The sequence below is a fragment of the Parus major genome, chromosome 8, assembly GCF_001522545.3.
Source record: "Parus major isolate Abel chromosome 8, Parus_major1.1, whole genome shotgun sequence".
Lineage (NCBI taxonomy): Eukaryota > Metazoa > Chordata > Aves > Passeriformes > Paridae > Parus > Parus major.
Window position 1 is genome coordinate 1,117,399 of NC_031777.1, and position 27,306 is coordinate 1,144,704.

The 27,306-nt window shown below is 49.3% G+C and overlaps 1 protein-coding gene across 1 annotated transcript in view; it reads right to left on the bottom strand.

Moving 5' to 3' along the window:
- Positions 1-15,614, bottom strand: part of PRRX1 (paired related homeobox 1) — a 38,289-nt gene extending 22,675 nt beyond the window's left edge. Inside the window, exon 1 of the mRNA XM_015636574.3 lies at positions 15,100-15,614. Within this exon, the coding sequence (XP_015492060.1) occupies positions 15,100-15,340 (241 nt within the window). The 5' untranslated portion in view covers positions 15,341-15,614. The remainder of the gene's footprint in view (positions 1-15,099) is intronic.
- Positions 15,615-27,306: the final 11,692 nt, after the last annotated feature.

Below are 27,306 nucleotides of genomic sequence, written 5' to 3' on the forward strand. Positions count from 1 at the left end.
TAGCTCCACCAGCACAGGCTGAAACAGGCCAGGCTGCCCCAAAACAGCACCAAATCCCTGCAGCTGCCCAGACTTTGGGATGTCCTGTCCCACGGGGCAGCCCCAGTTACTGACGACTGTTCCACCTACTCCCCGGACTTCCAGTTTTCACACAGAAAGGGCTCTGACTTCTCTCAAATCATTAGAGGAAATAGAGGAAATAAATGTGAAAGGCTTGAAACCCAAACACTTTAAAAGTTGCTACAGATAGTAACCAAAGGGATTACAGGAGAGGAAATGCCTCCTCTCGGCAGAGATGCTGCTCCTGAGCCATTAGGTCTCCTGCTTTGGGTCTTGCCTTTAAACTGCAAAATAAAAAAGGAGGAAAAAAGCTGTTGGAAAACCCCACCAAAGATTTGCTCCTCTCTTCTGCTTCCCATCTTCCTTACTCCGTGTGCTGGCTGAGCTCAAGGCTGGCTGTGCCTTGCTCAAAGCCCAGCTCGCCACGCTGGAGCGAAGCGAGTCGAGGACGGGCTGTGGCACTTTGAAGCAGCCACAACAGAGAGGACATCCTCTCCTCAGGGATGTGCCACACGGGGCTGGCCCAGCCCTGGGGAGAGCAAAGCCAGCCTGGAATGTGTGGCAAGCAGGAGAGAGGCAGTGATGGAGAAGAAGCCATGGGGCAGAGCTCACAGCAGCATCCAGCAGGAGCTGGGAGTTCAGAGAGGAGACTGCCCTCAAATCCCAAATCCCTCCCTTCCAGCTTTCCCAGCTGGTTTCAACTGGCTTACCAGAGGAAATTCTTACAATGCAACATGCTCTTTGCCTCTGATGTCCTGGCAGTTTTTGAGGAATTGGCCGATTTCAACCGCGTTTTGACCATTTGAACAGCAATTGTGAAGATAATTCAGCTCCTATAAGTTTTTTTGAAAACCTGGTGGCTCAGTAAAAGGAAAGAGGATTATTAATGCCAAGTAGCTGGGTGAACCCAAGATTTTCCAGACCCAAGAACCCAGAGTCTCACACTGCTGCTCTAACAAAACAAGGGAAAATCCCAGCAGAGCTCAGCCCAAGTTGCTCCATGGGCATCCCTGGAGATGCACAGTGGCAGGAGCAGCATTGCCACCCACTGCCACCTTCATGTAACCCCCACCTCACCTTCCTGGAAAGACCAGAGCTGGAAGAGCAGACCAAGCTCCAGATTTTGGTGGTTTTAACTATTAATCGTGGGGAAAGCAGAGATGGAGATGATGGGGCTGTATCTGTGAGCCCTGCAGGGAGGGAACACAGCCCCTGCTCCTGGGGGGATGCTGGCCACCCCACTCCGGCCATCCGTGTTCCATTCTCCGCTGCCACAGATCCTTCCGGAGGGCTTGCACCAGTAGATGGCACCAGAATAACAGAAAAGCCCCTCTGCATCTCCCCAAATCGTCCCGCAGCACCATCCCTTCCCCCAGCACACAGCGCACTGGCACCCACCGATGGCTTTTAGCTCTCGATTTTAAAAGCCTGCTTAGAGCTGACTTCTTTGGGGCTTCACAAAGTTCTACCATTCAAAATCCGGGAGAAAAAAAAGAGATTTTTGCCTTTTTGAGGCTTATCAAATCTCTCTCTCTCTTTTTTTTTAATTCTCCTTCAACTTAGATGCTGGTTTTAAATGAAACAAAGTACCCAAAGCAGTTGCTTTCTCCGTAATTGCTTTAATTTGGAGGCGGCTTCTCCTGTCCAGCCAGAATTGACAGAACTTCTCTGCTTGCTACATTTGAACAGAAAATCATTTTTCTCTCGATAGAGAAGCAATTCACTTGAGAAGTGCCAGGCTTCATTTTTAGGCAGGAAGGTCCCCTTCTCTTTGGCTCTTGTGACTGTCAGAGGAAAGACCAGTGCTGCTTCCCCTGCAGCTCCTGCTGTCAGCTAATGACAACATCCCTGACTCCAGCACGTTCAGCATCATCTCAACCCTCTCAAAACAAGCAACAGGACCAGCTCAGGTCAGGGTGGGCAGTTTCTCCACGAGGTACCTGCCTCTCTCTTGCAGGTATGCAAGAATTTTTCTCTTTACAAAGAAGATGCCCCAAAACAGAATTAACAGCATCCTGCAGCAAAATCCATCTGCGTCACAGAGAGTTTGTGGTACCTCCTGTGAATACCATCAAGGTGAATAAGTGTGTTTTCAGAAGGACCTGCCAAAGATGATGGTGGTCTCCAGGGATGGTCTCTGCAACACAGGATCCTCCCAGGCCCTGTCTCAGCTGTGACAAGATGTACGTGGGCACCACATGGTGACACCAAACACCCCGGAGATGTGGCCAGAGCTCTGCCTGGGGCAGGTTTCACACGCTTAGGGATACACCAGGATTGATTCAGAAGCCTGAATCCTGCCTGGAGGATCTGGGACAAATTCAGAGACCACCTGACTTTTCACACCCAGACTGAATTTTGAACGTGGCTCAGCCCAGCAAAGCTTTTAAAGCAGTTTGATTATTTTGATCTTTCCCCCACGTCCCCGTTATTAATCATACTGAAGGAAAGCATAATTCCTCCAAACCAAACCTCTTGCCAAACCATTTCTCTGCACATTTTTAACTCAATGTCCCTTCTAGGAACAGAACACATTTGGAAACCTCCACAACTCCATACTCCTTGGCCAGCAGCACACCCATGACCACATGTCCGCAGACGCTGAGCATCGGTGCTGGAAAATGACCGCCCCAGCGAGGTGGAGAAAAGCTCCCATTGCTCAGTGGTGGAGCAGAGAACCAGCCATGAGGGCTTTGCTTTATGAACCTTGCTGGAAAAGCTGCCCATCTGCAGCTCTTTGGGCATTCCTGGTTTAGCAGCTCTTTCCCTGCTGGCCACAACTGAACGTGCAGCAGAGTGAGGATGCGGCGTGACTGCTCCGATCATCCCAACCCTGCAATCCCTCCTGCTCCCTTCCCTTGGTGCCAGGCCTGCACAGCCACCTCTGACCTCCCCAGGGAGCTCACCCCACCACTTCAGCCATGCTCTGTCCCACGAGGATGCTGAGCACCTTTATCCCTCTTCCCACCACTGATTAGATTTGCAGCTCTCCCTGTTTTCCTCATTCTACCCGAAGCTGGCAGGGTTGCAGTTACAGGAGACACTGCTCACTCAGAGCTTAAACCTGGCCAGAAACAGCAGAAATCACACACACAACAGCCTGCTGCCTTCAGAGCTGCAGTAAACTCTGAAGAGGTGCTGAAATACAGGAGAAAGTTGGGCTATTCCCATGGCTGATGTTTTCCCTTCACAGCTCTGCAGAGGCTTTGCTATCTCTGTTATTCCCAACAGTGGGACTGGGGAGAGGGGATTGTCCAACAAACGTGTGGCAGCTGGTTCACATAAGGGCCTGAGTTCTGATCAGAGATGAGGACATTGCTTTCCTGTTGTGTTTCTCGCTATGTTTTGGTTCAAACCTGTAAACAGACTCGTACCAAGCGGATCTGCGCTCTCCATCTGGTCCTGTGTTCTGATTTCCTGGCAGGAACATCCCAGCCATGGGATTGTGCAGCACATCCTCTGTCCCTCGGCCAGAGCTGAGCTCCTCAGTTTCTGTGTGAGCCTCAGCCATAGCATTTCACCCAGTTACCCCAGCAGTGAGACCAACAACTCATGGCTGACAAAAGCTGCTCTTCCAAAAGGGCTTCCAGACATTCATGGATGCAGCAGCCAGCGCTCTCCTTTGGAGTTATTTCTAGTGACTGCACAGCATCTCACAGCTAAAAAATGTGTTTCCTACCTCCTTTGAATGCATGTCTGGCTTTTGCTCCCAGCCACTGGCTCTCATTCCACCTTCTTCTGATGGATTTGAAGGCAGGGGGGAGAAAGATTTCTACCTAGAAAGTCACAGAAACGTGGATTCCAATCCATCATCACAAGTGTCTGGGAGAACCCCTGGCACTGTGTGGCCTGAAAGGGACAGTGATACCTGACACAATCCCAAGTGCTCCCACTCAGAGTGGAGATCAGGGAAGCAGAGCAGGGAGGAAAGTCCTTCTGAGGATTCCTGGAGAGCAGCACCACGGGTGCAGCAAGAGAGGCAGGGAGAACAGGGAACCAGGCATCAAAAGGCAAGAACACCAGGATTCAGCACCCAGCTCCACACAGAGCTCTTCAACCCTCCCAGAACAAGGCATCCCCTTCACTAGCTGGCTGTAACCTCCTCCAGACATCCTCTCTCTGCTCAGAGGAACACACAAAATACATCAAGTCAAGGATGAAGCTGCCAAACTGATGAAGGGCAGCTTTCTGAGGTGGTTTTCCTGCTAATCACATCCTAATTTTTCTTTTCCATCATTCCACCCAGGGACTGTGACCCTTCCCCATCCTCATGCTTCCCCTCAGCTCGATGGGTGCCTCTTGCCCCACAGACACCCCAGCTGAACACAGCACAGCAACTTGCCTGGAAGGTGGGGGAAATTCAGGGGCAGCACCATTGTGTTGGCCAGAAAAGATGAAATTCAGGATTAAACAACCCCACTAAAGTTTAGTTCCCACTAAAGTCACACAGCCACTGAAACCTGGGAGGATTCCCCTCCTGAGGTAGGATAAGCTTTTTGCTGTTTATTCCTTGAGATGTTTGTCTCCATCAGAGCTGTGATTGAAGTCTCAGCAAGGTTTCCTTCCAAGGAAATCTCTTCCAAGGTTTCCTTATCCTGGGAGGATTTCCCTACTGCCTCACTTATATCTGCAACAGCAGTTAGGTGGGGTTGGAAATCAGTTTATACTTGAGGCTGAGTTCTCTCAGCCTCTTTTTTCCTGCTAAACTGGAGCTGTTTTTACCTCTTCTCTGGACTCTTTTTGACTCACAGCTTGCCCAAACAGAGCCCACCTGGAGCGCTCCCCCTGGCCCAGCAGCACAGTGAGAGGATGCCCCAGCAGCTGTAGGACATGCTGGGGGTGAAAAACATCTGCCTCTCATAAAGATGTGGCGTTCTGCATCGAGCAGGAGAGCTGGTCCAAGGCCAGGCAAGCAGATTTGCAAAGAGCATGGATCCTCAGCACCCTGACAGAGCCTCTCTGCTGCCAGCTCATCCCCCCTGGCACTTGACAGCAGCAGATCCCGTGCTGCCCTCCCTTCCAGGGCACCACACAGAAACACTGAGCTGTGATGTGGGGAAATCTCTGTGATCTCACCAGAGGAGCACGGGCAGCCTCTTCCCCCAGCAAGCCAAATGTCTCTACTGGGAATCACTGGTGGAGACGAGCCGGATCCGTGGCAGGGCTCCCGTGGGGGAGCAGCTCTCCCGCAGCTGGAGGGCTTGGCTGGTGGCAGGGCATTGAGCAGGAGGGTTAGCACCAAAATAGGTCATTAGTGAGCGACGTGGGGTTCTGCATTCTTCTCCAGGCCCCGCTTTTTCCTAACGGGAATGCCTCAGAAAACCCAGTGGGGGGAGGTTGGGGAAGAGGAATTTACAGTTCCCTTCCAAAAACCAGCCTTTGTTTGTTTGATCGTTTTTTTAAATGATCGAGTAACTTGTGAATACATTTTCTGATGATTCCCACATCCTCCCAGCTGGAGAACGGTTCATGAACAGACTCCAAGCTCTGTAAATGAGCTTGTTAGTCATAAGTCTTCAAACAGGCTTGATAAACAACTTTCAGCCTGCAGGATATTCATCAACCATTCTGTCTGCCTGGTCTCCTGACACTAATTTATTATTTACAGTGAGAGATTCCTCTCCTAAATCACAGGTGATTGTTTCTTTTTACTGATTAGTTGATTTAAAAAAAAAAAAAAAAAAATGAGGAGAAACAATGAAAAACAAATCACAAACAAGCACAGTGCTGCAAGCATTTATTCCTGAGCAGTCCTCCTAGTTTCCATGACACGTATCAGAAGTTTTCCAAATGAAACAAACTCTAAGTTAAACGATCTTTTTTGGCCAAACACTCAAGAGCAGCCTAGAGCCAAGAAAAGGAGTGTGACCATCCCAAGCAGCCGCTGGGAATTTCACTGCCTGCCACCAAATGCTCTGGGGACCTTCCAGCTGACGGGCACGTGCTGCTCCCTACATCCTTTGGGCTTGTGGAGAGCCCAGAAACCTCAAGATGTTCAGGAGATTCACATCCAGGTGAATCCAGGTGAAGTAGCAGATTGCTGGGGATGGTGAAGAAGGAGGAGAATTTTCCCAAATTGCTGTTTAAGCCAAAAATCCAGCCCTGAAGACTCTTCCAGCCCATGGGTGGGTTCACACAGCTCTCGCCCCGTGGGCTGCACTCAGGAGCATCAGGTGGGGTCCCTGCAGGAACAAACCTTGCTCCAGATCATGGAAAGGGATATTCTCAGTGCTAACTCCACAAAGACAAGAGGATGAAGTAGAAGATTGCTGGAGATGGTGAAGAAGGAGGAGAATCTTCCCAAATTGCTGTTTAAGCCAAGCTCTTAAATAACACTTATAGCCAGAAAACTCCAAAGCCGCTAACGAGGGTCCAGAGCTGCACCCAGTTATATTGGTAGGAAAACTGAGACATGGCAAGGTGATCCTGGTCAAGTTCTGGCAGTGAGTACACAGAAGAACAGACCTCAGGATTCTGTGGCCAACACACAAAGGCATATTTGAGCAACAAAAGACAGGCTGGGTCATCTGGTCTGATGTTTGGAGGGAGAAGAGCCCTTCTGTTCCAACTGAGATTTTGGGTGCAAGCCTTTTCTGGGTAGGCTGCTCCCAACACCAGCATACAGCTGACCCTAAAAACCTGTCCTGCAGCTCTCCCAAGTGGAGTGACCCTCGCTGCCTGGAGAACACACAGAGCAAACTCCCTCCTCAAGAGGCTGCCCTGTGTGTGTATCAAATCCACGGCGTGCTTCCACCTCAGCTCCCCTGGAGAGACACAGAGCCCCATCAGCACTCACAGCAAAGGCAGCAGCACGCAGAGCTCACCCCTGGGCTGGCCTTGAGAGCTTTTTTCCTCTCCCTCAGTGTGAAATCACCAAAACATTTGCTCTGACAAGCTCAAGGACTCAGCACTGGACAGGCAGCCTTCCCTGGGACACAGCCTGGTCTCCAGCCCTGTCAGCACAGGAACCATCCACCCCAAGCAGGAGCTCTGTGCTGGACTCACAAACCTCTGCTCTGTGCTGGACTCACAAACCTCTGCTCTGTGCCCTCCACCCCGGGGTAAAGAGGAGGCTGCTGGCAGAACAACCAGCACAGAACGCTCCGGGCATTTCAGCCGCAAGGTAGGGACAGGGCTGTAAAGCTTTATGGAAACCAGCCCAGGCATCATGGGGACAGGAGCTGCCTGCAGAGCCACCAGCAAGGCCAGATCTCTGCAGCAGCAGGCCCAGAGCATTAACACTCTGTTTTCACTGTTATGGCTCAGGCACTTTTCCCTTTTAAGTCCAATCCATCCCCACCGAGCCCCGACGCGGCTGAGCTGACACGGGGAGAAGTGACAGCTCTTTGAAAGCTGCAAGCATCCCCCTTTTTATTTTTTTTTAAAAACAAATGTGGATCGTATTAGCGACACTTCCAAAAAAAGAAGATGATTTCCAGAGGCACTGAGCAGGTCTTGAGGGCCTCGCTGGCACTGCAGCTCAGCCCAGCTCTCCCACCACTCATCCACCAGCCACGAGCAAACCCCAGAGCAAATGAATTATTCCATCCCCCGTGAGCTCAAAACCAACTCAGCCTTCACTGCACCTACACTGAGAGGGCTGGAAGCTCCTTGGATGCTGCCACCCTCCGTTGTTCCACCAGCACCAGGCATCCTGCTTTGATCCCAGTGCCCTGCTGCTCCCTTCAGAGCCCGATTCCCTTTTCCTTTTCCAAGTCTGCCCACTCAGCAGCTGCTGCTGGCAATTCCCTCTTGCCCCAGACTGGCAGGACCACGGGTAACTTTGATTTTGCTTTGGTCAAGGAGGCCACAGGAGAAGTTCATCTGCTGGTGGGCTCAGAGCAGGAAGCGACGTCCCCAAGCTCCTGATGAGTTCCAGCTCTCAGTGCAAAAGCAGTTTTGCTGCCTGAGCAGCTCATCAAGACGTGGAGAGGGTCCCAGCCAGATCTTGAGCGTCTCTTTGGATGTTTGCCCTGCCCAGCAGTCTTGCTGACTGGCTGGAGTTTCTCCTGTAGGAAAATTTCTCCAGCCAGAATGGGGGGAAATTTGGGTGGAATATGAATTGGATGCTGCAATAGGATGTAGTGATTTGTTAAGAGCGCAGCTGGCTCCCTTTGCCTCTCATCTCAGCTTCCCTTCCAGGAACACAAGGCACCAGGATGTCCTGGGCTGCCACCCCAAGGCAAATGTTCGCTTCATATGGGCACGTATGAAATCCAGACTGTCTGGGACAGTGCTTTAAACACTGCTGTAACCTTTTCTCAGCCTCTGGAGGTGAGAGAGGAGCCCTGAACACTATCAACACTGAAATAGATGCTCCCTGGCTTGCTCATCAGGCTTCTCTTCCCTCTTGGCCTTCACAGACTCACCCTTGCAGATGCGAGGCTTTCCACTGCAGGAGGTGGCCCTCAGCTTTGGCACCACTGCTCCCTTCCCCTCTCAACCAGAATCCTCCAGACATCCTCACTTGAAAGGAACTTCTCTCCTGTGATGCCCCCAAAGTGCAGCAGGAACAGGGCAGGGAAGGAAACACAGGGCAAACTTACATTTACAGCGCAGAAGTGAGCGGGGCCGTGAAAAACTTCAAATTATCTCCAGCTAAGGAATAAAAGAGAATTCTTCCCTGTGAGGCTGGTGAGGGCCTGGCACAGGGTGCACAGAGAAGTTCTGGCTGCCCCTGGATCCTGGAAGTGTCCAAGGCCAGGTTGGACAGGGCACCTGGGACAGTGAAGGTGTCAGGGCTGGAACTGGATGATCGTTAAGGCCCTTCCAACCCATTCTGGAATTCCATAAAACCATTCACAGCTGGAAAACCCCTGAGCTGCTGAGGAGCTCTGGGAGCTGTGTTGGCCCTGGACAATGGGAAAACTGTCCCAACACAGGGGGCCAAAGGACAAATCCCTACATTGTAGGGCTGGTGGCACCTACATCTACATGTGTGAGTTTCCACTGACACAGCCTGTAACAAAGAGCCTCCGTAGAGATTTCCAGTGGATTTACAGTAAGAGCTCAGATTTCTGCTGCATTTCCCCCTCAGGAGGAGCCATCCTTCTCTCCAAACCTTCCAAACCCTCTGGGATTTCACCCCTCCTTTGAGCTGTCTGCTCTCCCACCAGAGCAGCCAGCAGGTTCTGAAGATATTTCCCACAAGTTTTTCTTGGGGGAACCAGCCTTAAAACCTGCTCCACCACCCAAGCAGAAGCTGAAGCCTTTCTATACCCTGTAAAGCCAAGAGGACAGTTCAAACATCAGAGCCATGGACAACAGCTCCTCTAGCCAGACTGTGATGATTCTCAGTTCAAATCTCCACAACCCACCCCAAAATCCAAGCCTCCTTTAGGAAAGGCGAGCAGGGTGGGGAAGCAGCAGTGCAGTGATTCATCCTCCCCAGAAACAGAGGCCCAAGTCTGGAATACTGTGACACTTGGTAAATATTCGTGATGTACTTCATTATGCAACAGAGGCCCAGCAGGAACACAGCTCCCTCAGGGCTACTTAATATGGGTTTCAAAAACGATTAAATATATCATAAACAACTCTCAAGCAGGAATAAACACCTATAATCCCATCAAGTCATTTTGGTGATGTCAAAAACCATGGGAGTCAACTCGGTTACCGAGGGGAAAAATAAAAATACATCCTTGAAGGAATTACAGTCCTGTGTCTGCCTTGTCAAAGACCCAACTCTCCCAGCCCCTCCTGCTTATGCTCTGTCCGTGTTCTTGCTCTTTTCCTCTCAGGCTTCCTCACATCACAGATTTTGATGAATTCTGCCCTTCTGCTGAGAGGCAAAAGGATCGAGCTCCTGACTGCAGACAGCAAAACCGTTCCGTGCCCGCACAAAATCACTCCACCAGCCAAAATAAAAAAATAAAAAAAAAAAAAAAAACTTTTTTTGTATGACTCAAAGCTGCTGGTCAAGTCTTCAAACACTAATACTCATCAACTGGCACACACATAAGTGGTCCATTGAATTGCATGCAGTGACTCGTGTGAGTAAGGCCTGCACAAATTAACCCTGAGATAATATTTTCCCATGCAATCACTGCTTTATACATCATCAAAAAGATGGAAAATAGACTGGCTAGCAGTGGAAACTCGGTGCAGATGACAGAAAGCTGATGTTCATTAAAAGAGTTTGAGCAGTTTAGACCAAACCTTTCAGTTTTATGAGAGATTTCAAAATCTAATTTTCATGGAAATGTTTTCATTACATTAAGGGGGGAAGGAGGGAACGTAAAAACCTTCGGCGAAATCTTTTTCAAATTAAGAAGTTGGAAGCTCTGAGTGGATGGATTGAAAACACAAATACCATCAGCAAATTATGAGACCATGAGAACCAGGAAACAAAACTGATTCTGATCAAAAAAGTGAAATTCACAAACAAATAGAAGTTTCTTCTCACCCATCAAAAGGAAAAGCACTCACAAACAGAGCCAGCTCCCTCCTCTAAATTCACATGCCTCTTTTTTCTTTCTAATAACAGCACCATGACCACTTTCATTTATTTCTTTGTGCCTTTTTAAGACTCCAGATATGTGGCAGAGCCACATTCCCATCTCCTGTCTTTGTCCAGAAACTGCAGAAATTTACAGAACAAACACAAAACATTTTCCCACTTCAAACTGCAGGATTCAGGGATGCAAGGAAAATATCTGACACGGCGATACTCGCTGCAGTAACCACGCATCTGCCAGCCTGAGGCCAAAAATCACACAGATACACCCCAGGAACATAAATGGAAAGGTGTTAATCCAACTCCTAACCATTCCTTGGTGTTAGTTACCTGTTGCTCAACCTTTAGTCAAGCGAACTCTCCTCGGAGCCTCGAGGATACGCGCAGCGGAACCGGCACGCGCAAAGATTTTCCCGACAAAGAACCGCGCTTCTCACGCGGATATTTTAAAACAAGCGCTTTAAAAATTGATAATGATCTGATCCTTGCTTTTCCTGCATCGGTTTCTGGAAGAGGAGAACTCTGGAGAGTTTATCTTGAGGAAGATTTGTTGCTGTCTGTGGGGATATTGAGGCACTGGCTGGATTCCCCGGCTCACCCCGGTGTAACCTGTGGACACCAGCACCAGCTGCTGCCCCGAGATTCTTTTTCCATCAGCAGGACAAGACAGGAAGAAAACTCCTAGGTTTAATCAGCTTTTCCCTCCTCTATCTATTGGTTGTACATCCCCTGTCTACGGACTCAGCATCTTCTGGGAATAAAGGCTGTGATTTACTAACAAAAGAAATGCTTAATACTCCAGGATAAAGCAGAGAGAGGTTTGCGAAGAAAACCCTGCAGTTGTCCCAGGCGCTTCTTCTCGCCTTCACCCACAGCAACTCAGCAGCCCAAAGGAACTGCTTTCCACATTTCCAAGCAGTGACAGAGCTTTTCCACCTCTTTTCACGAAGGCATATTTGTTTTGTGAAGGATGGGGAGGCACAGACAGTTCAGTATCAGACACACTCTTTTGCTCCCGCAGCAACCTCACTTGTTCTGATTAGAATGAGGCAATTAAGGCAAAATCAGCAGCCATGTGGGAGCAGAGCAAAGCCCTGCAGCTCAGGATCCTGTTTCAGACAGCCAGGAGCAGCAGTCAGAGAGGGTTTAAGTCCAGGAAACAAGGGAGAGATCTCTGCCCCAGCTCATCCTTCCAGTCTGTGACTGTTTGGAGGCTGCCTCCAAACCCTGCTGCAGTAAGCAGCCAAACTCAGCCCTCCCTGAATTTGTCAGTCCTTTCTTGAAATTCACCTATTTCTGATCTCTGCAAAATCCCATCATCAAACAGTGAGAAAAAGCTCTTCCTCAAGCTGCTGCCAGAGAAGAGGGGCTGAAGCCACACTGAAGCTCTGCTCGACCTGCCTGAGCAGAGGAAATCACTCACCTTGTCCCAGCAGGGTTTCTGGGATTTCCTGGAGAAGCAGCAGCAGCACTGCTGAGGGGTCACAATGCTCACTGGGACAGAAAAAAAAATCATGGGGGGACTCAGGCAACCTGTGGCCAGCTTTAATCAGCCTGATAGAATCTGTCAGCCCCCTGACTGCCAGTACTTTTATACTGAAGAGAGATTAAAGGACAGCAATAACCCCAAAACACAGAAGTTGAGCATGTAATGGACTGCAGCACGGTTTAGTCACTCCTTACAAAACAAATCCCAGCGTAACAATTTTTCTTTTGCTGTTCATGCTTTCTCCACACCATTTTATGAGCCATCAACAGTGAGTTTCAAACAAACCAACCAAGAACAACAAGAAAAAAATAAAAATAAAAGAAAAAGCAGAAGGCAAAAATCTAAAAAAAACCCAAACAATTGAGAATTACCCCAGAGCTACAAACTCTGTGAGCTCACAGGCAACTGACAGGTTTCTGTCACCCTCAAAGGGCACAAAAGCAATAGGAGCTCATTGCCTTTTCTAGGAAACTTGGGGGATCCCCTCAGCTGAGCTGGGACTGCATTTCCATCCCAGCTTTAGCCAGGGTTAGTGAAAATCGTGCTATCATTAACAGGTTATTTTGTGACAAATTGGAAACTGGGATTGCAAAGCCTTCCCAGCTAAGCAGCAGAGGCAGGGAGGTTTGCCCTGATGTTTATCAGCTTTTAGGGGAAGGTGTTCAGAGGCAGGAGCTGGAGTTGGTGAGAATGACAGCTCCTTAACCCACAGACAGCTCTCCCTGTAAATATTAGAACCACAGCTGCTCCCAGGAATGTTTTCTTCTTTTTAATAAGAGAAATGTTTTACCCTGAACCTCTCTCAAATAAAATAGTGGGGAAATAATTCCTTCAATTTCAAACGTCCAAATAAAACCTTTTGTCGTTTCTGCAGAAAACTTCTCTTAATTTCTGTTTACAAAAACAGCACAAATAATTTGGTTTTTCACTTCAGTTTGGGACAGAAATCAGTGGCAGATCAGCTGTTTTTCCTTCAGGTTGGAAGAACATTTTTAGTATTCTTGAGAAATCCACGATTTCTTCAAGCGGCTTTTACCTTTTCTCACTTAAAAACACGGAGAGTAACTGAGCCCCGTGTTAGCTTTTCCACGGAACCAGTTCTCATTTTTCACCCAGAAAAGAGCTCATACCTCTGTTGCACTTCCTAACTCCAGTCCTCTTCCTGCATGGATTGCAGAGCACATCACAGAACACATGCAGCAGGTAGGGAAACTGAGGCACGGAGCCTCCAGGGACGTGCTAAATGCATCCATGAGAGAGTCAGAAAACCCTGATGCCAGTTCTGCCCAATAAACCTGGGAGAATTTATTCCTCCTCCTTTCTTTTCTTTGTCGTTGCTTACTTTAGAATACTTCTAAAACTTTCTAATTCACCGCAACGGTATTAAAACTTTTATAGATTTATATAATTTATAAATCCTTTGAAGCTGTAGTTTGGTCCCTGCTCAGCAGTGCTGGCTACAAAACAAGCCCTGGAACTGCTTTTTTTGGGGGTTCTTTACATGTTCTAAAAGCAAGGTGAGTGTTGGTGAAATGCAGTTTTCCCCTTTTTCACGCGTCCCAAGCTCACAGTTGGCAAAGGGTAAAATCAGGAGTAAATCGGAGTAAATCAGGAATAAATCCAAATTAAATATGATAAACTAAATTAGGTATAGAGCAGAAATAAAATAAAAAAAACAAACTTGTCTGCTTTTGATATCTCGGGGATTCTCCAGCAGCACAAGGAGCTGAATCGGGGGCAGCCGCAATCGCTGCCTTCCCCTCTAAAATACACACCTTTAGAGGCAGAAATTGCACTTTTTCGGGTCCTGGGAAGGGAAATATTTTTAAGCCGTGTCCCAGCAGCGGTCGATGCGGCTCTCGGGGGGCAGAGGAGCCGCTCCCCAGCCCGCTCCTGGAGGATGCTCCCCGCCGGGAACGCATCCGGCCGGGCTCGGGGATGCCACGGGCGCTCCCGCAAGGAGCGGCTGCTTTTGGGAAGGTTTCCCTCTTCCCCAGCTCGGTTTCTTTCGGAATACCGAAAAAACCACGTCGGATCCATGGGGGAAAAGAGGGTCGGAGGCGGCTCCCCGAGGGGGAAAAAAACAACAACAACAACAACAACAACAAAAAAAACAACAAAAAAATCGAAAAGCGAACGAAAATTGCAATTGGCGTTTTCGTTCGCTTCTCGTTCCGTTTTGGTGTTTTTTCCCCGTTTTTCGCCGGGAAGCTCCCTCGGAAGCGAGCCCGTGTCCGCAGCCGCGGCCAGCCCGGACCCGCACGGAGCTCCCGGGCAGTCCCTGCGGCCGGGGATGTGATTATTTTAACAGAGAACGGGGTGAAGGGGGGTTACTGACCCTGCACACCCCCATCAGCCTCCCTGACAGCGCTGTCCTTGGAAAATAACTCGCCGCGCTTGGAAAACGCCGCCCCGTCCCGCCGGGCTGCTGCTCCACGGTTACCCGAGATGCCGAGCTCGGACTCTTCGGGACGGGAACTTCAGAGTCGGCTCTGCCCCCCTGTCCTGCCCCCCTGTCCGGGTCGGAGTCAGGGAGAACCGGGGCTCGGCGGGGAGGGAATCTGCGGCTCCGCTCGGGAGCCTCGCACGCACCCTCGGGAGGTTTGCGAGCCCCGACGCTCCCGGCAGGGGCATCGCACAATGCCGGAGCTCATCCCCATCCCTGAGTCCGCAAAAGCACGGAGCCGGGCCGGAGGGACGGGCGGATGGAGGGGATGGATGGGATGGATGAAGGGATGGATGGATGAAGGGATGGATGGATGAAGGGATGGATGGATGAAGGGATGGAGGGAGGCTCAGCGCCTCGCCCCGTCCAGCCAAGCGCCGCTCTCAGCCCGGCCCGGCAAGGACCGGAGGAGGGGGCCGATGCTCCCCGGGATGTTCTCCGCTTCCCCACAGGGTGCAGGAGCCCCGGCACGGGACCCGACGGGCGAAGGGCAGCTGGCTGGGGTTAAACAAGGGTGGGTGCCGACCCCGCCGGGCTCCCCGCACGGCCGGGAAGGCGGCTCGGGGAGCGGGGGAAGCCGGGCTAAGCACCGCTGGAGCCCCCTCGGAGCCGGCCAGAGATGGAAGGGGAGGATGTCCCCGCACTTACTGTCCTGCTGCGGGGTGTCGCTGCCGCTGGTCAGCCCGGGGGACTCCAACAAGCTCCGGCCGGGCTCGCCGCCTCCCTCCTCCGCCTGGGCGGCCACCATGTCGCCCGCCTCCTCCAGGTCCAGCAGGTGACTCACGGAGAAGTTCTTCTTGGCTTGTAAATTGTCCAGGCCGGCGGGGCCGTCGAGGCGGGCGGGCAGCAGGGCCTGCCTCTCCATGGCGTGGGCATAGCTGGACGCCATGGTGCCGAGCGGGGCTTTTCTGCCCTCGCCCCCCGCGGGCGCCCACCGCCCCCCGGCCCCCCGGCCGCCGGCCCTGCGAGGGGGGGTGGGGGGTGCGCAAGGAGAGGAGCGGGGGAGAACGGGACCCGACGGCGGCGGCTAGGGAAGCCCGAAGGGGAGCGGGTAGGGCCGGGCTTAAAACATGCCGGAGGGGAGAGGCGGCGGCCGGCTCGGGGCGCCGGGAGCTGCCGCCGGCCGAGAGGCGCAGGGCGGCTGTGGGGCCGCTGGGGCGGGTGCGCCCCGTCCTCTCCGCCCCCGCTGCCGCCGGCTCCGCTCCCTCCGCCCCTGCGCTGCCCTCCCCTCCCCTCCTGCCCGCACTTCAAACGGCGGGGGCGGCTCCGCTCCGCTCCGGGCACCCGCGGGAGGGCGGCCCCGGCGGGACGTGGCAGCGGGAGCCCCCGGGGAGCCCCCGGTGCTGGGCAGGACCCCCCCCTTTGGCAGCCGGAGCTGCACCTGGAGGGGAGGGTGGGGTAGGGAGGGGAGGGTGGACGCGCCGCTGGGGCTGGGGAGAGAGAAATAGCGAAAATGAGAAATGCAGATGAAAAGGTGAGCAAGGGTAATGGAAGAGAAAGTGCGAACAGGACAGCGGAGAAGAAGAGGGGAAAACAGAAAAGAAAAAAAAAAATAAAAAAAAAGAGGAAGAAAAAGTGCAGCAGAGAACTGAGAGAAACAGACCAAAAGGGGAGTAAAGTGAAAAAAGAACAGAAGGGAAGAGAAAAATAAAAGCAGAAAACCGAAGACGCTGTCGGAGCTGCTCGGGCCGGCAAGCAAAGCGTGTGGTGGCCCTGGGGACAGGGACAGGACAGGTAATGGCTCTCGGAGCTGCCGCAGAAGGGCCCCAGGACAGGCGAGGGGCCGGAGCCGCGGGCCAGGAAAGGCCGCTGGAGCCGGGGCTCCGAGCTGCCACAGCCAGCCCACAATTTCCATCCCCCCTGATCTGGGGAAAGAACATTTGATGCCATCAAAGGGCTCTAGATTGAAAACAGATGTGCTTCCCCGAGCCTCTCCATGCATTTAATTAAGGCGCAGGCATGGAGGAGACATTTTCATCATTAGTTTGCTTTCAGCATCCCCCCCCCCCCATCCCAGTTTACCCTTTGCAGTCTCAAAGACCCAAAAGAGGAGGGCAGGGCTGCAGAACTCTGCTGTTCTCTGTTCAGAGGGTAGACAAAACTGATGGGTACTGGATGGAAAGGCCACAAAAAACCCCCAACTTTGGGACAAGTCGTGTGTTTGCACAGGAGAGTGTGGGTGTACAAGCACCCAAAATGCTGTGGGTGCATCTCTGTATGCAGCACAGAGTGACTTTTTCTGCATCTGAGGGAGGATTTGCGTTGCTGTCCTGTGGTACGTGTTCACATGTTGGATGGGGAGGGAGTTGTGCCTTCACATGGCTGTGCAAGGCTGTGTCTGACTGGTTTTTGTATACTGGCATCTTGTACCCTGGCTCTCTGGGTTCAGGCAAGGCAGGGTGGGTGGTCACCTGTACACACCCTGACCATGAAATGCCCTTTTCTCTGCCTTTCCCAAATACCTGGCTGCTGCCTCCTTTCTTGGTGAGCTGGGCTTTACCCTCTTTTTCCCTGATCTGCTTCAGGTGGATGTTGCAGCTGGCTTTCCTCAGTGGGTGCTGCAGAGACCCAGCCACAAACATCCCTTTCCACGGGCACTGGGGTCTGCTCTCAGCCTTGGGGGTGTCAGCAGGAGCCACAGAAACCAGACCAAGAGGTCTCTGTGCCACCTTCAGCAGTGGCATCACTGACATCCCTGATGAGATCTCCCCATGTCTAAGTGCATCCTTCAGACAATGCTCCCTCCCAGCCCTGGCTTTGGGAATGCAGTCTGAATTTCCCCTGGGAAGAGGAAGAGCCCAGCTCCAAGACTGTGGCTTAATTCCAATATAAGGTGCCTGATTCACATTCTGAACGTGACCTGAAGCCCTCCTTTCCCTGGTGCCTCCTGCAACACCACTGCATTTCTGTCACTGGGTGGGAAGGACGAGCTAAATCCAGTGGGAACTCTGACAACTCTGTCTGTCCCAGAAGGAAGGAGACTGGGAGCAGTGGGCAGCCTTCAAAACTGCACAGAGCTGCAGTTCATCTCTCAATTATGTGTTATTATTACCCTTTTAGCATCCCACAGGCCATCAAGAAGTTGATCAGACATTTATTTCCTGCCTCACCATTGCTCTGCTGTCAAGCTGCACAGATAACTCCCTTTCCTGCCCATCTTCCCATCCCACTTTTCCTCTCCAGCACCATTGCTCCCTTTCCCAGCTGTCCAGAAAATGCTTGTCTTCTGCTCACACTCCCAGCAGGGCAGGAGCTTCTGAGCTGCTTCTACCAAGGGTGAAGAAGAAAAAGCCCAAAAGTCCTGAAACAACCAGAAATCTGCCAGGTAAAGCACCCACAGATGAAAGGCCCAGCCTCACACCACAGCCAGACCCCAGTTTAGCCTTTCCTGCTCTCAAAAGTAGTTATCATTTCGAAGGACATCAGTGAGACTCACCAGCTGGAGCCTTGCCTCAAAACCTACCTCCTCTAAGCTGTGATCATGTTCAAGTCTGGGAGAAAGTGAAGCAGAAACCACAAACTCCCCCATTTTCCTTTCCCTAGCTGCATTTCAAGAAGGGGAAACCCAAATATCTGCATCTCTGCAGATGACCAGCACATTTTGCTTCTGCTTTCTTTTCTCATGGAAAATCACAAGCACCCCAAAATGCCAGTGAGAAAGTCCCTAGCTGGAGTGTAGTTTTGATTCTTGATGTTTCCCATGAAGTCCAGCACCAGCTGCTCCTGTGGTTCCCAGCTCCAAAATATGGGCTGCCCAAATATAAACCCTCAGAAACAGGACCTGACGAGCCTCTCAAGGATCTTGGAACCAACAAGAAACACCCAGAGCAGATGAGCAGCTGTAAAATCCCCATGGCAGCTCAAACACCTTGGGGTTGGCATTGGTGGGATGCAGGAAGGTGCAAAGCACTGAGAAAGACAAACCTTCTTCACTGATCATCAAGATCACATTTTGTAGCATAGATTGCCCCCTTCTTTCAGGTGCTCTAAATAGCTTTTCTTCCACCTGGGTTTAAATAAAAGAAACCAGGCAGAAGAACCTGTGATACTCAGGTGTGTGTCACAGCCCTCAGGTGAAGAAGTGTTTTGCTCAGTGAGGGAAAGTCCTTCGGGTCTCTCCTAATTAGTTTTCAGTGTGTAAAGTCTTAGAGCCCTTTTTTAATCTGCCAAATGTGTTTCTTCCTAGAAATAAAGAAAAAAATAAATAATAATGCAGGGAGGAAGTGAGGAGCAGGAGCTGACAGCCAGAACAAGTGCCTGTGCCTGTAGGAAACCTGACCAAAATGCACACACCATCTATTCCTGCTCCGTGCAAGGTGCTCAGCTATTTGAAGACGTGCTGAATGCCCTCCAGCTTTGCTCTCCTGAGTGCCTGGATGGGGTACAAGCAGTTTAGATTGGTGATTCAGTGGGCAGGAGGGCACAAATGATGTTTACTCCTCTCCTAGGTCCATGGCAGCTTTGGAGAGGGATTGATCCAACACAGCCCTTCACCCAAAACAGCCACAGCTCCTTAGGGGAGAGCTGGTGAGAGATGTTGATTCAGAGCATCTCTCTGCCTCTTCTCAGCCTGTATCCACAATGTCCCACACCCAGCCCACTGATATCCCCACTGCTGACTCCTTGATGCTGCAGTGCTGTGGAGCCAAACCAGAATTCTTCCACCCTGAAAAGTTTTCCCCCAGTCACCCCATCACGCTGGTTTGCTCTCGTGCCTGGCCTCAAGCCCTTCTGCACTTGCTGCAGGCAGAGCTGGATAAGATTTGTGTGGAGCTGGAGACAGGGAGCACCTGCAGGATCTCACATCCCTTTACAGGTGTGGGGGAGATTTTGGGGGTGTGTGCAGGTATCGGGGTCTGGAGCCAGACCTGTCCCTCACAAACTCCTACACACTTGGACCAAACCCCCCTTTTTTCTCTCCTCCCCACACAGAGGTGCATTATTACATCTGTGGGGATCAGGTAGTCTCCAGTCCTTCCAAGCTGTAAACTCAGCATCAGGGTTTCTTTTAATCCCAAACATCTTGATGTCATCTGGAAATGCCACGAGCAGTTTATAATTAGGGTTTAGCATTCAGATTAATACCAGCAGCTCCAGGGTGAACAGACCATCAGAGTCTAATCAAAGCTTAAATGGGACAGCAATTTAGTACTGAGATTTATTATTCCTCTGCACAATATTTTGAACCAGAGGCTGAGTTCACATCACACACAATCATTCCTGGAAGTGCTAGCACATCTCCAGTCAGAGCAAGGTGCCTTGTTACTTGTTCATGGGGGTGATAAATACTTGGCTCTGGGAACTTCTTCAGGAATATTGCAGCATTGACACTGTACAAGATTTAGAACCTGAGGCAGGAGAACACTTGCACACGTGCTCCAGCCCCATGTGCATGGTGGGGCAAGGCCATGCACTTACATTTTTTTTGTTTTTTTGCTAAGGGAAGTTTCCCAGGATAGCAGCTGAGGGGTTTATTTCTGCCATCTCCCCTGGCCACGTGCTGGGGAGGAAGGATGGAAAGTTTTGTGTTACTCAAGGTGGGGATGAAGCCACCTCACAGCAGCAGAACTTTCATGGGGAACTGGCACTCTGTGACAGGCTCAGCTAGGGGCTGGGGAGGGAGTTCTGTGCCCAGTGCAGCCAGGGACAGCTCCTCCTGAATGGTATTTCTGCCAAGCCCCATCTGGATGGCTCCTGGGAGTACCCCCAAGTCTCAGAGGTTTGATTTTCACAGTAGGGCACAGCTGGGTTGGCTGTGCAGCACCTGGGTTGGAGTTTTCACTAACAGGACTCCAACCTGCCTTGCCCAGACCTCCTCTGGCCCAGTCTGAGCTGGAGCCTTCCCCTTACCTTGTCATTTATAAAACACAAGAGGGAGGAGGGGGCTGAGAGAGTGGAAATCCATTTATCAGTTTGTCTGCACTAGTCCCAGTTTTTAGATTCCATGTCACAGCTTCCACAGCTGTCACCTAGCTTTCAGCAGAGATGACAGGCACATTCACCAGCTGCCAATGGCAAGGGCTGCTTTTCTGTTTCCTTTTTCCATCATCTCTCCACCAAGTGGGAGAGGGGCTGTGAGGAATGTCCTGATCTCTTGCCTGGCTGGTTGTGGATCTGAACTAGAGTTCAGCTCTTCCCTTCCTTGGCTTTGCTCCTGCCAGGGCTGCCATGGGGCTGCCAGGAGCAGATGTCACACACACTGTGGCCTCTCAAGACAATCCTTAGCTGTGGGTTCCACCAGGAAAGCACAGAAGTATCAGCACAAACACCTCCTCACTTTAGTTTTGTTGCAGTGGTCGTGTCCTGCAGGTGGATGATGCCTGTGCTCATTGCTCTGAGCCTGCTCCAGCACCTTGGGTTTGGTGCTGGAGCGGTGGATTTGGATTCAGTGGATTTACCAGAAGAGGAAACCGGTAAGAATTTAATTGACCTGGTAAGAAACCAGGCTGTGACACTTTCAGGTTGCCAGTTCCCCTATGACAGCACTGAGAGAGCCACCAGGACATCCAGGCACTCCCCCCTGCCCCAGGGCAGCTGAGCAGGGCTGGCCAAGCTAAATGAGGGCTAAGCTGCTGTTCCCAAGGGCTCAGACTCGAGCTGGCTCCAGAGCTGCCTAAGGAGCCGTGGGTTTGGATAAGCCAGCCGTTTAACCGGGCTTTTATTACCAGGCAGGGTAACAAAAGCACTCAGAGGTCACCCGGGAACTTTAATCAGCACCGAGGGTCATTGGATAGCAGGATAGGAGGGAGGAGGGCACGGCCCAGGGCACACAAATAAATAAATAGATGTATTGAAAACACCTCCTTCCTCCAAGTGATTTCTCTCTCTTTCCCCTGCTCCGTGTACACACTCTGCTCCTTACAATCAGACCTTCAAATGGCCCTAATTTCCCCAGCAGAAAGTCCAAGATCTCCTGCAAATTTAACTAAGAAGTTTATCCACAAGGTTTGGTTGAGTTTTTTATTTTAAATCCCTTGCTGCTGGAGATGAAAGTTCAGTCTGCTGGACTGCTCTTGGGCTGGGTATCAGATATCCCTAACCCCAGAGAGAGAAAAAATGTCCCACCAGCTTCTCTCCCCTGCAGGAAAGGGGAAAAAAAAAAATCCCCACCACCTCCCATAATCAGAGTCTGGGCAGACAAATTGGCACCACTCTTTTCTCCCTCCACCCCCTCCTTTCTGGAAGAGGACTAACCCTTCAGAGCACAGTCACAACTCACAAATATTTGTGGGTATTATATTGCAAGAGGGGAAAAAAAAAAAGAAAAATCCAAAGGAAGGTAACTGTTAAAAGCTTAGTCCCTCTCCCATGGAAAGCAGCTTTATGCACGTCCATAAATCTCCTTTGTAAGTGGCCATTAAAACTGCGTCTTGTTTAATTTTTTTTTAAAAATCTCATTTAAACACTTTTTCTCATCTTGCAAACGAATGATGTCATTGGCAGGCCCAGTAATGAACTGAAAATAAAAAAAAAATCAACTTTCTAATGTTTTGGGGGCTCTCTCTAAACGCAAACCCTTCAAAACCAGTTTGCTAATCCAGCCAAATACTTAAGCACGTGCTTAACAACCAACTTGTGTTTAAGTGCCTTGCTCCCACATCTGTCCACACTCATCTCTGTGCACAAATGATGGGCCTGAAGGGAGGAGAGAGTCTAAACCATGGCAGGGTGAGAGTTCTTGGCTGCTGAACTCTTGGGCTGCTCCATGGGTGACACAACAGGACAGAGACCCCACAGCAGCTGCACAGGACAAGATCCTCACTTTGGTTGAAAAGGCTCATTCCTTGCTGGCTACTTCTGTTGTTTGGGTTTGGTGTGTGGCTGGAGGTTTTAGGTTTATTTTTATTTTTTTTTTAAATTTTTTTTAGAAGCTGTTTTAACGAAGTGGGAGCAAAACCAAATAGCAGGCTGAGCAAACGGGGAAAAATAAATGCAAAAGTTGCAAACGAATAATTGGTGTGGTTTTAATTAAAAAGTGGTTAACTGTTTCGGGGTGAAGAGCATGGGTTTGGGTTGACACCATCTGAACCCTGGAAAGAGCACGTTAAGCTGTTCACCATACTGTGGGTTAAGAAAATGGGAAATAAATACATCCCAGCCCCTTGGAAAACTAAACCATCTTTAGGGCTCAGCTGTAAACTTTCTTCAGCAATTTATTAGAGTTCCAGAAAACACTTGTTGAGTAGCCTTGGCCTGTAATAAATATCAGTCCTTGTTTGTTTGTTTTTGTAATGGGAACAAAACCACATCTTTTTCTTTCTCAAGTGGATAATTTAATTACATGGCAAGAAACACATTCATTGTCCAAAATACCCAGAGAAGATTGCCACGAAACTCAGCAGTTCAGTGGTGAGAGGAGGAGAGCAGAGCCAGCTGATACCAGAACTGCTTTCAGGGAAGGTTTGTGATGGCACAGGCACTTTTGCTGGAGCTGACACTGGGGCTGTCATTGCAAACAGGAGACAGGCACCTCTGTGCAAGGCACTTCTTACCCCACATGGAGCACCAGAAGGGAAAGGCAGAGGGAACCAAAGGCAATGAGGGACAGGGAAGGGACCTGTCTGGGCCACACAGAGGGTGTGAGGTGGGGGTGAACTGATCCATCTGTTCTCATGCACTCCCTCAAGCCTAGCTCTGGTCTGAAAATATCAATGTTTTCTTCTAGAGGCTGAAATACTTGAACATTTCTTGCTCTGCAGGTTGTCACCCCTTCCGTGGGGACTTGTCCTGGCCTCGGTGGTAGGAGGCAGAAAGTGATCCCAAGAACGTCTGGAGGTGACACCCTGTGAGAACAAGGGAGTTCTTGGGAGCATCCAGCCCCTTCTGTCCTGGGAGCCTGCCTTGCAGAAAGAGAAGCAGGAGTCCTTTAAGATCAATTAATTAAGATCAATTCTTGATGGGCTTGGTTCACTTGGTTCACTCGGTTCACTCATTGCCTGCAGGCAACTTTAGGTTTTTCAGAAAAGACTTTTCTTTCTCAAGTTTTCATTTCAGACTTTTCAGAAAAGTCTGGAATGGCTGAAGGGTGGCACTATCCAGATAAGCAATTACTCAGTGCTCTTTCCCAGGCACAGCCTGGCAATTATGGTCAGAATCCAAGAATCAGATGATTGCAGAAAGACAGACCCTCACTCCTCTGAGCTCGTCTTGAGGGGCACAATTAAGGTGCTGATGTGATGAAAGCCACATTCAGCTCTGGGATACGAGAGCCAGATGCACCCAGATGACTCCTCCAAAGGTGCTGCTTACCTGATTTGTAGCAAATCAAGTAGAAATCAGCCATTCCTGTCCACACAGCTCCATCGTGCTGTTAAACAGCCAAACCCTCTTCTCTTACATGTCTTTGAGGGAGATGAAATCCATATGGCCCAGAGAGAGAGCACAGGCCAGGGATGGAAGGAAGGACAGAAACACCATTTCTTCAGGACAGAAGACAATGGAAATGTTTCCACTGATTCCAATGGGTTCTGAGTCAGCGGCTGCAACCAATTTTCCTCCTAAATGGACTTCCATATGTCTAAAAGAGTCTCACCAGTGCTGGAATTTGTTACAGAACAAACCTGTACTTTATTACTCTGCTCCCTGATTCCCAGCCTTTCTCCCTTGAAATTCCTTGGTCAGCCATTTCTGGGCTTCGGGGTTCTCTTCTGAGAAATGCATTCATTTCTAAAACAAATGTTTTCCATGGAACAGGCAGAGTGAAATCTCCCCACTCTGCTCCCAGATTTCACTTTGCTTTGCTGGGAACTTGTGCCTTCAGATTCACCAGAAAATAGGAGGTTCTCTGTGCAGAGGGAAACTCATCAGACCTGCAATCTTCTACACCTTACAGATTGCCCCTGAAATAAAGGTGTTTGGGCATAAGTTTACCAGAAATTTTCCATTTGCCACGTCTCTTAAAACAGAAGATGTTTTGCCCTCTTTGCGGCAGGAATCACTCACGGTTTTTCTGTTTCCTTCTTTCATTAAACTGAAACAAAAATTGGCAAAATGGACTTTTTCCTATTCATCACTGTTGTTTTTTATGGAAAGAGAGTCACTTTCCTGCCCATGATTCCATTCACTACATTTAAAGGGATTTAGGAACCATTGTACTGTTTTCAGTAGTGGTTTAGGGACACTTGCATGCCCTGCTTCATATCCGTATTTGAGTGCTATCAGTAAAAGTTAAGCAGTTAAATGCCTTTTATCTCATCCTGAGGTGTCAATGAAAGACAGGCTTTCTACAATGTCCTGAAAATATGGCTCAAGTTTGATTAAGTTCCTTAAACTGAATATCATTTTCTAACTTACTGCTAATGCTACACTGAAATGGCCACAAACATTATAGTTTTCAAATTCATCTATTTAAGCAAAAATATTTTCTATTTCCTTGCAAGAACAAAAACACAGGAAGAAACTTTCAAATCAACTCTCCCAAGGAATGTCCCTAAGGCCCCATTTAATTCAGAATTTTAAGAAGTTTCTCAGTTTTCCCGAGTTTTTTTTTTAAGTTCATGTTAACGTTAGTTTAAGGGTGTTGGTTCAAAATGAAATCTCCAAACTTTTCATTAGAAAACAAGGCCAAAACACTAGGGTTTCTTTTTCTTCCTTTGCCAAAACAGTTCGTCAAGCTGATGTGAATTCCCAAACATTTTCAGCCAACCTAAAGCACAATCTTTGGCAAATACAGAATTTGCCTAAAAAAACAAGTAATTGCCCCATTCTAAGAACGAGGATAAAATCCATCCGTGATTTTAAGTGCTCAGACTCAACAGTGATGGAGTATTTGCCCTGATGATAGAAAAAAAAAAAAGAAATAAATTTTGCTTATTACTTTACATATATATTTATACATTTCTGAAATTTATATACACACACGGCCCTTTCCGTCCAACAGGAATATTTTCAACACAGAAAAAGTAAAGAGAAGAGATTTAGTGCTGATTAGAACAAAAGTTGCACTGTACCTTACAGATTTCAGCATGTCTCATTAAAACTGGGCTTGAAATATACATATCCTTTAATAAATAAAGCTTAAGGTACATAAACACTGCAGCGGATATAAATTATTTTAACCAAAGTATGTAGGGGGGAAAAAAAAAAAATAAAATTACTGGAACACCGTGATCCAGGGCATTTTACAGTAAATTGGACTTCATCAGTGGTTTTGCATTTTTATTTGATTTTGGAGTTCCTCCACTAAAGCTGTAAGTTTTGTAGAGTTTATTTCACACCTTGTAATTTAAAACGTTACACTCCATCGAAATTCCTCTCAAAAAAAGGACCTGAGTAATTAATGTCTTTGGGTTCAACGTTCATTATATCCCTCTAGTGTGAAAATTCATAAAAATAAGACATGGGATTAGGAGCTTAACAGCCTCACACATTTGCAGAGCTGCTGCATTGGCAAATATTTCCCTGCCCTTTCGGAGCACAGCACTCTCCTGGCTGCTCTCATTTGTTTCACTGGATCATCCAAGTCATTAGAAAGTGCCTGAAAAGAAACTTCCATGTCTCATGCTCCTATTTTTCTCTTTTTCTTGGAAGCAGATAAATAAGATGGGTCAAGGCCGTTTCTTCCCGTGCTCTTCTCCTTTCTTCATTTGGCGTTTCCTTCATTCCATGTTTTAACTCCTTCATGGTCACAATGGGAATTTTGGCCATGTGAAGCCAGGGGATTCCAGATGCCCTTGGAAAGGAAGCAAGACCTGGGGTTTGATTGCTGAGAGCTGAATCGTTTCCTTTGTGCAAACACCCCGGGTTCTCCCTGGTTCCAAGAGCTCTGGGTTGAATCACAGGCTCCGTTTTGCCCCCAGCAGATCCATAGATCCAGTGGGTGAATTTGTGCAGCAAACAGTAATTTTGAGTAGAGTTTCATTTTGGAGGGACATAAACCACTCACAAAGTTGGGCTGAATTTGACAAGCACCTTTTTCCAAAAAACCAAACAAAACCAACAAGCCTAATACAGGAGGCTCTTTTTTAAACTTCAAAACATTTCATTCCAAAGTGTTTTCAAAGCAGAGGGGTTGACTTCATGTAGGTGTTTCTGAAATGAGCCTTTTGGAGGTTTTATTGAAAAACCCGACTTTAGAAAAAAAATGAAATTAAACTCTAAAATGGAACATTGTGTTTTGGATCAAACACCATGTCCTAAGTTGACTCAGTATTTCTTGTTTATTTTATCTTTTTTCTTTTCCTTTTTTTTTNGGGGGGGGGGACTGTTTTGGTACAAAACAAACAGAATTGCTTCATTCCTTGCTCCCTTTCCCCAGGTATCTAAATCTGACCATGGCACAAAGCATCTTTTATCCACCCAGGTCACCATCATTCACCCCAGAATGGCCAGAAACCCTCAGGAGCAGATCAGCTCGGCTCTCCCTGCAGCAAGGGCTGCACAATTCCCTTCCAAACCGGACAATTCCTGTCGTGCTGAAGCTCCTTCCACCTCCCAGCCTCTCATCACGGCTCCCTCTATGGCTGACAGTGAGAAATTCCAGCTCAGGATCCTCAGGACCAGCCACACTCTGATGTCTGAGCTGTCCAGGTTGGACTCAGAGATGTTTTAATCGAGGGGATGTGGAGTGTGCAGCAGATCTGTTCTTAGGCAGAAAAGTATCACTTGGAAATTGCTGCTTTCACTGCTGCACGTGGCTGTGCAAAGGAAAATCTTTGTCCAGGATAGATCAGCTATTGCATCTGTCCTGGAAATTAATTTGGAGACCTGCAGCAGCATTCCAGTGCTTTGATACCTCAGATTTAGCTTTCTGCAAAATGCTTTTTGGCTCCAAGATAGAACACGGTCCCCGATCCGAGGAAGGGGTTTTCAGGAAATTCTCCAAAAAGAAAGATCATGTCAAAGGAAAGGCCCCTT